The 12,129-nt window shown below is 39.5% G+C and overlaps 1 protein-coding gene across 1 annotated transcript in view; it reads left to right on the top strand.

Moving 5' to 3' along the window:
• The window catches only part of slc35f1 (solute carrier family 35 member F1), a 267,278-nt gene that overhangs the window by 170,513 nt on the left and 84,636 nt on the right, over positions 1–12,129 (top strand). The window contains exon 3 of the mRNA XM_033021169.1: positions 6,864–6,991. Within this exon, the coding sequence (XP_032877060.1) occupies positions 6,864–6,991 (128 nt within the window). The remainder of the gene's footprint in view (positions 1–6,863; positions 6,992–12,129) is intronic.

A 12,129-nucleotide genomic window follows, 5' to 3' on the forward strand; every position in this document is an offset into this window, starting at 1 on the left:
TGTTCATCGAGATAAATTCATAGCCTGGGATAAAATGATCTCTAGATTCATTTGTAATAGCAAAAAACCAAGAATAAAATTAACACTTCAACTGCCGAAAAGCAACGGTGGAATGGCTTTACCAAATCTGAAGAAATACTTTTATGCAGCTCAACTCAGACCTCTGGCTTGTTGGTGTAGACCTGATTATGAATCTCGATGGAAAGAAATGGAAAGGGAGATACAGGGTTACCAGACCCAGATTTTGGTGGGAGACAAATATCTGAGAGGGGCTTTGAGACATGCTATGTATCCAATAGTAGCCTTTACGTTAGAAATATGGAATGTTATAGTGGAAAAATACAAATTAAAAAGAGGGGTTCACGCATTGAAGTGGTTCACATATGACTCAAAGTTTAAGCCAGGGGTGTATGATTCAAAATTCAAAGAATGGGCACAAAAAGGCATAACGGCAATGTATACAGTTTCAGAAAATGGCGAGTTTATGAGCTTCCAAGATTTAAAGTCAAAGTATGGTCTCGAAAACAAAGATTTTTTTAGATACTTGCAATTAAGAGACTACTTTATAAAAGAGATAAGGCCAGAACAAGATAAAACTTCAAATAATGTGATCAAAGTGATTGTGGATGCATACAAACAGAAGGGGTCTCGGGTCATCTCTGCTTTCTACCAAGCTCTGGTGGAAAGCGGGGGAGAATCAACGCTCTACATAAAAACAAAATGGGAAGCAGAATTAAAGATTCAAATAACAGAAGAAGAATGGTATCAAATGTGTGAAACACAATGTTCATCCACAAGCTCACTAGTATGGAGAGAATTTTGCTGGAAGAATCTATCTCGCTTTTTTATAACACCCAAAATAAAAAGCAGACAACTTGCTGTCCAACAACACTGTTGGAGGCTGAGTGGGAGTACGGAGGCAGACCACTCGCATATTTTCTGGAACTGTGTAAAGATAAGGCCATACTGGGAAAATGTTAATGCAGCTGTAAAAAATATCTTGGGTTATAAAATCCCAAATACCTGCCCTGTGATGTGTCTGGAGCGTATTAAAGATAGTGTAAAAATAGAAGATACATATTTGATTAAAGTTTTGCTTGCAGCAAGTAAGAAGGCCATTACCAGGCAGTGGCTTAATGAAAAAAGTCCAAAACAGGAACAGTGGTTAGAAATTGTGCGAGACATCTTTAATATGGAGAAATTGACATATTCCTTGAGAGTCAAGGAGAATTCATTTGAGAAGATCTGGGAAAAATGGACTGTTTATTTGAGCCATGACACCAATACAATTCAATTTATTGTCATTTGGACCCCTTGAGGTCCAAACGAAATGTTGTTTCTGCAGCCATACATTACAAACAAATAGACCCAAGACACAACATAATTTACATAAACATCCATCACATTGCTGTGATGGAAGGCCAAAAAAACTTATCTCTCCACTGCACTCTCCCCCCCGATGTCAGAGTCAAAGTCAAAGCCCCCGGCGGGCGATGGCGATTGTCCCGTGGCCATGAAAGCCACGCCGGGTGATGCAAGGTCGCACACCGGGTCTTGGTGTTAGAGCCCCCGGCGCGCGCTCGCAATCCCGCAGCCATTCCAAGCCGCGCGGGGCGGTGCTGTAAGGCCCCGCTCCAGGAGCTCTTCAACCCCGCAACTCGGGCGGGAGAAGACGCCGCTGCGGAAGCCCCAAAAAGCGGTCTCCCTCCAGGGACCCGCGGGCTCCCGGTGTTACCGTCCGCCAAACCCGCAGTTGCAGCCACCGAATCTCCGGGGGTCGGGTCGCAGCAGCGTCCACCACAGCTCCACCCGCTCCGGACTCGGCCAGCTCCGCGACGGTGAGGTGAGTAGTCGGCACCACAGCCCCTGGTCTTCCTGTTGGAGGCCGCTCCTCGTTGCAGCCCCAACGACAACGGAGACCCGACAAAGAAAAGGTCGGGTCTCCCGTGCAGGGAGAGATTTAAAAGTTACCCCCTCCCCCCCCCCACACCACCCCCACCCCCCCACACACATACCCCAACAAAAAATAACAAAAACTACATAAAAACATAGACATAAAATAATAAAAACGCAGACGGACTGCAGAGGCCGCTGCTGACGAGAGTCGCGCCACCAATTAGATAAATGCCGAGCTAGATATGGGAAGATTGCGTTATATAGAACTAGATGGTATGTTTGTATGAATGTTGAATTATCTCCAGATAACTAATCAATGTAATGGTTTTTCTTTTTTTTAATTTGGTAAGTGAACCACACGGTCTTATTCCAAATTTTTTATTTATTTACTTCTTTTTTTTTTTTTTTCCCCCATCTACTTATTTTTTTATTTTGATTGCTGTTTTTCTTACTTTGTTTTATTTATGGTGATGGTGTTGCACTGTTTTGAAAATATCTCTTAAAAATCAATAAAAATTTAAGTGAAAAAAAAAAAAACCCACCACATTAGCTTTGTGGAAAAATGCATGCTGTTTCAATCAATCTCAAGTAAAATGAGATATGATAATACACTAATGTTGCATTGGCTAATTGTGGTCGGTAAAGATAAACAGACATTTATGCTGCACTCCCTCTTCTCCCCTGTATATCAGGCAAGAGGTACAGAAGTTTGAAAACGCATACCTCTAGATTCAGGGACTGTTTCTTCCCAGCTGTTATCGGGCAACTGAACCATACTCGCACTAGCTAGAGTGCGGTCCTGACCTCCCATCTACTTCCTTAGAAACTGTTGAACTTTAATTAGACTTTATGAGACTACAATGCTATATGCACTAAATATTTCACCCTTCATCCTTTATCTGTACAGTGCAGTTAGCCTGATTGTAATCATATACAGTCTTTTCATTGACTGGAAATCGTGCAACAAAAAGCTTTTCACTGCACCTCGTAACAATAATAAATTATAAATTGACATTTTTCTTGGGGAAATCAGTTCCAAAACATTTTCCAATATCTCTAGCATTTACCAAGAGCTGCCATCACAGAGCTGTTGTCAATATCTAAGCTGATGAGGTACTTGTTTTCTATATTAATTGCAAATCTGAATAAATATCTTGGTAAAAAACCATCAAGGGAAGTTAAAGTTTAGTGGAGTGAAAGTACAGTTGGAAACAAACCATTCCTTCACTCCTTTTTTTATTGTTCTCCCCAAAGAAAATGTTCAGGCCACACTCAGCAGGTCGGGTGGTATCTGAAAAGAGAGAAACACAATGCTGATATTTGGACTGAAAGGCCTATTCCTCTGCCATACTATTCTATGTTCTACAGAGTATGGTATCATGTTTGACACATTGTGGGCCGAAGGGCCTGTTTCTGTGCTGTACTGTTTGGTGGTCTAAGTTCTGCTTTATTCAGCAGTTGTGGGCAGCAGAGATAACACGAGAAAAATTAACAAACAAATTTCAGCCTCGTTGGGACAGGTGATCGAAAGCTTGATTAAAGAGGTAGTCGTTAAAGAATCTAAAAATGAGGGTGGGTACAAAGTTTTGCAGAAGATGTTTGAAGAGGATCTCCAGTGCCTGAGGCACTAAGGAATATGTAGACTAAGAATTCAACCAGGTGTACAAGAACCATCTTGAACTGAGTTTGAAAGAAGGCTTGCCTTGCTGAATTATAAGAGAAGGATCAGAACAAAGATTGGAGGAATATCATTATGAAATAGAAGAGAACGGGACAGTGGAAACTGTTTGGAGAGGGAGAAGTGTGTTGATCTTTGGCTGTGAAGGTATGGTTGGGAACAGATATTTCATGCAGTACTTAACGGGTCAGGCAACATCTGCAGAGTGAGAAAAGCAAACCTGATATTTCAAATCAATAATCTTTCATCGTTACTTTCATTAACCTAAATCCAGTTTGTGCTGCCTGACTGCTAAGCATTTTCAGAATGTTATTTCAGATTTATATACCCTGTAGTATTTCTATAGTTGATATGTTCCCAATCACAATTTCAGTTTTCTTTCATATCTTTGGGAAATTGATGATTAAAAATAATTCATTTAAAGTTTAGTAAGAATACATTTAACCCTACTCAAAACATTTTTTAATGTGATTTCAAGTGAGAAATATTCTGTATTCCTACAGTTTACAGTATGTTGCAAATATCGCACATCTTATCAAGTGCAATTTTCAATCCTGCTGGTGGTGGGAAACTTGTGGTAGTGCCAATTGAAGATCAAGCAGGCATTTTGAAGAACAGTCCCAACCAGAACATTGCATATCCACATTCTCCAGAGATGCTTTCTGATCTGCTGAGTTACTCCAGCACTTTTTTTTCTCTGTACACCAGCAACAACAGTTCCTTGTGTTTAGTTTAGTTTAGAGATACAGTGCAGAAACAGGCCTCTCGGCCCACTGAGTCCACACCGAATAGCGATCCCCGAACATTAACACTATCCTACACATGGAAAACTTACACTTATACCAAGCCAATTAACCTACAAACTGTACGTCTTTGGAGTGTGGGAGGAAACCAAAGATCTCGGCGAAAACCTACGCGGTCACGGGGAGAACGTACAAACTCCGTACAGACAGCACCTGGAGTCGGGATCAAACCCGGGCCTCTAGTGCTGTAAGGCAGCAACTCTACCGCTGCACCACTGTGCTGCCCTAGCCTGTGTCTACAGGCTATATGTATAATTGAATTGAATTGAATTGAATTGAATTGAATCCTTTATTTGTCATTCAGACCTTTCGGTCTGAACGAAATGCTGTTCAGACCGAATGGACAGTTTACATTCTAAGTCTCAAGTGAAAATTCCCCCATTATAAAAGAACAATTCTTGGGTGAGCAATGACCCCCTGACTATGTCAACCCTAACTGTCTGCTCTCAAAAATCCTTCAGTATTAAAATATAATTGGAACTTTATCACAATGCAATTTTACAAAGAAGAATATATTTAAAATTGCATTCATCTTAGTAATGTGTATGCAGTTATTTTCTTTTTTATTTGGAAGATTATCTAAATCTCATGTAATAGCAAATACATTTTCACATAATCTCTTTGATGCACAAGACTTTGGCTGATTGATTCTGAATTTATGAAATTGAACAGTCAGGATGGTAATAAAAGGTGCTGACAATTTAAACTGATGGCAGATCTAAAAGTAAGAAAATATGAAGAATATGACGACTGAATAAAAACATCTGATACAAATGGGCTTATTAGATGTTGCACCAAAATGCTATGAGATCACAAACTTTTATTCCAAGTCTAGATTGTGCAGCTGCCGATGAAAAAATGTTTTGGTCTCTAACTGAATTTTTGAAAAATAAATAAAAACACCTGTTTATAAATTCCTTATTATATTATTTATTTTCATTGCTTTATGATTGTGATGATTTATATGCACTGAAACAGGGTAAAAGCATGCACAATCAGGGATCACGATGCCACAAAGGGTATAGCAATTTAAATGCTGTATGCATTCACTTTGTGCTATTATTGATGTGAAATCATTTTATTTTATTTATTTATTTATTTTTAAATTAGAAGTACAGTAAATTACAATAATACACATCACATATATCTTAATACATTTGTTGTACCACTTCGTTTTTCGAGCTTTAAAAAAGATAGAAATAAAAGAAGTAAGGAAAGTGAGCAAGAATCGTGAAGGTGCAGGAAAGTGTTGGGAAAAGAAAGCCCCTTAGGGAAGAAGTTAGAGAAGGAAGTAAAGAAAGGAAATTAGACCCTAGAAAGAAAAGAAAAAAAAGGAAAAACAATCGCTCTATTGTAACACAAAACACCGCAAAAAAGGATATACCAACCGTATTTTTTTTTAATTTAAATTTATTTTATACCCCCCGTTACCAGATCCTGGTACCATTTATATTTTAAATTACTATTGCACCTTATACTTGTAATAGTTCCATAAATGCAGACCACGTCTTTTGGAAGTGGTCTGCTTTGCCTGCTAGGAGGAGTCTCATCTCTCTTCCAAGTGTAGTGTTTCGAACATGTTTGAAATCCACATTTTTATTGTTGGTATTGGAGCATTTTTCCAAAATTTGAGTATAAGCTTTTTTCCCATTATTAGCCCGTAATTAATTAAGTTCTTTTGAAACACGTTTAATTCGGGTTTACCTTCCGATATTCCAAAAATGATCCATTCTGCTTTTGGTACAAGTTTTATTTTAAATAATTTTGTGAAGATTTCAAATATTTAGTTCCAGAATTTTTGGATTTTTATACAAAAAACAAAAGAGTGCGCTATGGTAGCTTCATGTGACTGACATTTATCACAAATGGGTGAGACATTGGGGAAAAGTTTATTTATTTTAGTTTTTGAATAATATAGTCTATGTAATGTTTTATATTGAATTAGAGTATGTCGTACGTTGATCGAGCATTTATGCACCTATAGTAAGTGTTTATCCCAGCTCTCTTTTGAAATTTTTATAGCTAGTTCTTGTTCCCAGTCTCTTCTAATACCATCGGTTGTAGGTATTTCTATATTTAAAATAATGTTGTATAAGTATGATATTAGATTTGCTGATTCAGCCTTTGTCTTCATGGCTTCATCCAATAAGTCTGGGGACATGTTATGATAGTAGATATGAAATCATTTTAATGTCATATTCTTCCATGTAACTGAACGCAAAATATGATGGCTGGCATAGAGAAAGGACAAGCATTTAGATGCATGCAGCATAGGCATGAAAATTTGCACCTACTTCATTGCTGCTGTTATTATAGCTCCGGGGATGAATAAAGTTTTATCGTATCGTATTTAATAGAGAAGAAAAATCCCCTTATTTTACAGATTAATTACGTTGTTCCTTTTCACCCAAGCAGTTTTAACCTCAATTATTTATTTGGATTGATGTGTTGGGTTTGTAACGTTGTCTTTTGTTTCCTTTGCACAGGGGAGGAAAATCTGTTGGCAATACTAAAAAGAAGATGGTGGAAATACATGATCTTGGGAGTAATAGATATAGAAGCCAACTATCTTGTAATAAAGGCGTACCAGTACACAACACTGACTAGCGTGCAGGTATGTGTATAAAGATTTATCAAGAATACTGCAGCTCAAATGTAGACCTCATATCAAATGTTACTAAATAAACTAGTATTATATAGTTGTAATTGTTTTGTATCCATGCTAATGCAATGGGATCCAATTCTGAGTCCAATGCTTGGGAAGAATGTGGCAGGATAGATTATTTGCCCAATATGGAATGAGACAGATTTAAATGCTGTCAGCTATACATTTTTGTCTTTTACTCCATGGTTTATAACATTTTAAATGCAAAATCACTCAACAACTGTTAAAAATGTCGATTTGGCAGCAAAACGTCTGGGCTATTTTCTTAGTATCCATCTGTTTGCAGGGCACAATGGCACAGGATAGAAGGATGATGATCTGTGATTCTGCAAATTGGTAGGAGCTCCATAACAGAATGTTGTGAAAATTGGAGAATTATGGTATTCACAGAATTTTAACACCTCTATTTCAGCTCATTGCTGGGTTAAAATTAAGTTCTGGAATGGAGATCCAGTTTTGCTGGTGTAAGAATCAAATCAATTTCTGCAGATTTTCTTTCTTTTTATTGGTGGCACATCGTGGAACATTTTTTCCACAACATTGTTGATAGCTCAAAGTGAGTTCCTAAATGGGAATCCTTTATGTGACCTACTTAGAAGAAAAGGATGTTGGGAAAGTCGGTTCTGGGCAGGGGAAGATATGTAAATAATACTTGTTGCTTATTCCTCTCTCGTCCATGTTTACATTTTAAAAGGTTTGGTTCAGTTTAAAGATACAGCGTGGAAACAGGCCCTTCGGCCCACTGAGTCCGTGCTGACCAGTGATCCCTACACACTAACACAAGCCCTACACACATTAGGGATAATTTACATTTATAACAAGTCAATTAACCTACAAACCTGTACGTCTTTGGAGTGTGGGCGGAAACCGGAGATCCCGGGTAAAACCCACGCAGGTCACGGGGAGAACATACAAACTACGTAGAGACAAACACCGTAGCCAGGATCGAACCTGGGTCTCTGGCGCTGTAAGGCAGCAACTCTACCGCTGCACCACAGTGTCACCTCTGCCACGATTAAAGCAGATAGAAATTCTCGTTCTAAAGCTAGACCAATTTGCCGTGCCACACAATTGGATTTAAAACAGAAAATGCTGGAAATACTCAGCCAGTCAGACAGCAACTGTGGAAGAGAAAGTGAATTAGTATTTCAGTCTTCATTAGAACTAGGAAAGAGAGAGAGAGAGAAAAAAATAGCTTCAATTCTTTTACGTTTTGATGGTTCACAATGGTTATATTAAAATCCAAGCATTGATGATCATCCTCTGAATTATTGAAGAAATGTAGTCCTAGAGTCATCACAGAAACAAGCCCTTCAGCCCACCATCCAGAATACATCTCTGTTGATCCCATAATCCAGCAGCAGATCCCATAATCCAGCAGCAGATGATAATTGACGATTTTAAGTGCTCATCCAGATCTGAATCCAAATGTTTCACACCAAGAGTGGTTGGTATCGGGAATGAGGCCCCAGCGGAGATGGGGGGGAAGCAGCAACAGTGACAACATTTATGAGGCATCTTGACAGGTATTTGAATGAGCAGAGCAAAGAGAGATATGGAATGAATCTGCGCATGTGCGATTACTGTAGACTGCTCTGCTGTACAATTTTACTAGTCAAATATTTAAGATTTCACGCTTCCACTTCCATCTCATACAGTACAATATAGATTGCAAACTACCACTTGAGTTAGAAAACTATTTCTGAGAATCTTTCTGTCACTCTCCGCACCTTAAACCTATTGTTTTTAGACATTGATTATGGGGATACATTTCTCAGTCTCCATCCTATTTTTAGCCTTCATATTTTTGTATACCTCTCTCTATCAGGTCTCCTTCACCCACCACTAATCTCCTTTGGTCCAAGGAAAACAAACCCAGCCTATCCAGTCTCACCTTGTCACTGAAATGTCCTATTGCTGGTGACATCCTGATTAATCTCATTGAACCATCACGTCCTTCCTACTATGTAATAATCAGATCGGCACACCCTGCTGCAGTTGTGGCCACCATTAGTTTCCTTTGTATCCAATTATTTTGTTTAATATGAATGCACAGATGTATTTGTGTTTTCAGATGAAACTCTTCTGTTAATGAAAGTAGTAAATTGGTGCAGTTTTTGACAAGTTTGATACTTTCACTGGAATTTAGACGGGGGGTGGGGTTAAAAAGAACCTGGAGAAGGTTTCAGTCAGTGGAAGACCTAGGAGATAATATTTGACACTATTCCGCAAACTACTGCAAGAGTGATTTCAAGCCATATATTTATTGTAGATTTTTCACATTTTTTTCTATTTGTTAATCTACTTCTATATTCAAAATGTATCCTTTAAATAATTTCTTTATATCAATTACTTGATTCTCTTGAAAGTAAAAATAATGGCAAGTATCACTAAAGGTGAAAGGAATATTTGAATTTATTCGGTCCTCTGACCCTTCATTCCACACAAAATGCTATAGGTGTCACCACAAAATAGAAATTTGCTTCACTTCTTCAATAAATAGCATCAAAAGCATCTACAAAAGGCATTTAGCCCAGTAGTTATAATAATCTATTACTTAATTCACAGAGAATGAATTGTGGATGTTTGCACTGTAGTGGTTAATTCTGCTGCCCATAGCTACAGGGGCCTGGGTTTGATCTTGACCTTGTGCTGTATATGCAGGGTCCATACAAATTCTCTGTGACTTACTGGGTTTCCTATGAGTGCTTCCGTTTCCTTCCACATTCCAATGACATGCTTGTAAGTTAAATAAGGTAGTGCCATAGCATCATAGAAATTTATCTGAATTCCGTCTGAAGAAGGGTTTCGGCCCGAAACGTTGCCTATCTCCTTCGCTCCATATATGCTGCTGCACCCGCTGAGTTTCTCCAGCATTTTTGTGTACCTTCGATTTTCCAGCATCTGCAGTTCCTTCTTAAACATCATAGAAATTTACTCTGGAGAACGAATATATTCTCCATATTGTATTTTCTGATTACACAGGTCATGAAGATAAGCCTAATGAATGCCAACAAGAATTTGAAAGAGTATATAATATCTTGTTCTTTGCAAAGGGATTTTAGTTATTGCTGCTTCCCTTACTGTGGTATTAAGACTCAATTTTAGAATATTAGTGTATGAGCATGCCTCATCTTGTTCTTGCTGGGATAACTTTGACAAAGGATTGTTGTCACCCATTGCAGCCAAACGGATGTTTTTTCTGACAACAATATCTAATTAGCAATTTTGCATATTGCTGCCAAATCCGTTATTACTTCATGACCAATATTCACGCTTGGCGGCAATATAAGCGTGTTCGGTATCTTGATAGACGCAAGAAATCATGGGATTTGTCAAAGGTCATTCGGGATTAATAAAAACAAATGCAGCGCTGTATAAACTGTGTATAAATTGTTACCTATACTACCAAGGAATTAATCTAGAATTCTGTCAACTCAATAGCTGATCTTTCTTGTTTTGCTGTTCGCACACTACTTATACAGTCCCTATTCTAGTTCAGTTCATTAATTTGCAATTATAAGATATTCAAAAAATTAAAGAATTTATTATTTTTATTTAATTCTTAATGTGTTTGCTACTGGAATAAGAAAATATTACTTGTGTTTGAAACATTTTCTTATCTTTATTCATAATCTATGTGCAAAAATATATTTAATCTGAGGCAGGCAGCGACTGTATTATAGAATCATAGAATCATAGAAAGTAGGTGCGAGAGTAGACCATCAGGTCCGTCGAGCCCGCACCGCCATTCACTCATGGCTGAACACTAAACAGACACACTTACCCACAAACAGTAGACACAAGACACAGAACACAAGACACTACCCTCCCCTCTATACCGCTATCACCCCTCTCCTCCCCAAGAACCGCGTGATCTCCTGGGGGAGGCAAAAAAACGGATAAAAACCCAGGTCCAATTCGGGAAAAAAATCCGGGAAATTCCTCTCCGACCCCAATCCAGGCGATCGACACTTGTCCAGGAGATCACTCAGGTCTACTATACTAACCATACCTAGGTCCATATCCCTGCCCTCTCCCCGTAGCCCCTTATCCCCTTGGCAGCTAAAAAACCATCTATTTTTGACTTAAATAAATTTAACGTTACTGCTTCCACTGCTCCCTGGGGCAGTGAATTCCACACACTAACCACCCTCTGGGTGAAGAAGTTCTTCCTCATCTCAGTTTTAAAAGAGCCCCCCCTCACTCTGCAACTATGTCCCCTAGTTCTAGCCTCCCCGATCATTGGGAACATCCTCGGTGCATCCACCCGATCAAGGCCCCTCACGATCTTATACGTTTCAATGAGATCGCCTCTCATTCTTCTAAACTCCAAAGAGTAGAGTCCCAGCTTACTTAACCTTTCCTCATATGTCAATCCCCTCATTGCAGGAATTAATCTTGTAAACCTTCGCTGCACTGCCTCCAGGGCTAGTACATCCTTTCTTAAGTATGGACCCCAGAACTGTACACAGTATTCCAAATGTGGTCTCACTAATACCGTGTACAGCGCATTTAGATAAAGCACTTTCAGATGATTTTTACTACCCTTCCTTTCCGTTTTTGCCCCTTTTACATCTAGAGCTTTATCTTCACACATTCTGGATCCTCCTGTCACATTTTGATTTTCCGCTTCCCTAGCCTCCCTTAGCTCACTGTACCCTTACTAAATCACTGTACCCTTAACCAAAAAGCAGAAATGCTAACCTGAGGTTGCACCCAATCAGCTGCTTCCTCTAGTCTGCTCCCACCAATCAGCGGCTTCCCCAGAAACCCTCCCTATGGAGTGTGGAACGTCACGGGATTTGGTAAAAGCTCTGACCCTCCACTGCTGTCTCCAACGGTCCTGGGTCTCCGCGAGAACAAGCCCCGTGCCCGACTCAAGCCCCCACCGCTCTGACCCTCCACCGCTGTCTCCAACGGTCCTGGGTCTCCGCGAGAACAAGCCCCGTGCCCGATTCAAGCCCTCACCGCCCTGACCCTCCACCGCTGTCTCCAACGGTCCTGGGTCTCCGCGAGAACAAGCCCCGTGCCCGATTCAAGCCCTCACCGCTCTGACCCTCCACCGCTGTCTCCAACGGTCCTGG

Source organism: Amblyraja radiata, chromosome 5, assembly GCF_010909765.2.
Source record: "Amblyraja radiata isolate CabotCenter1 chromosome 5, sAmbRad1.1.pri, whole genome shotgun sequence".
Lineage (NCBI taxonomy): Eukaryota > Metazoa > Chordata > Chondrichthyes > Rajiformes > Rajidae > Amblyraja > Amblyraja radiata.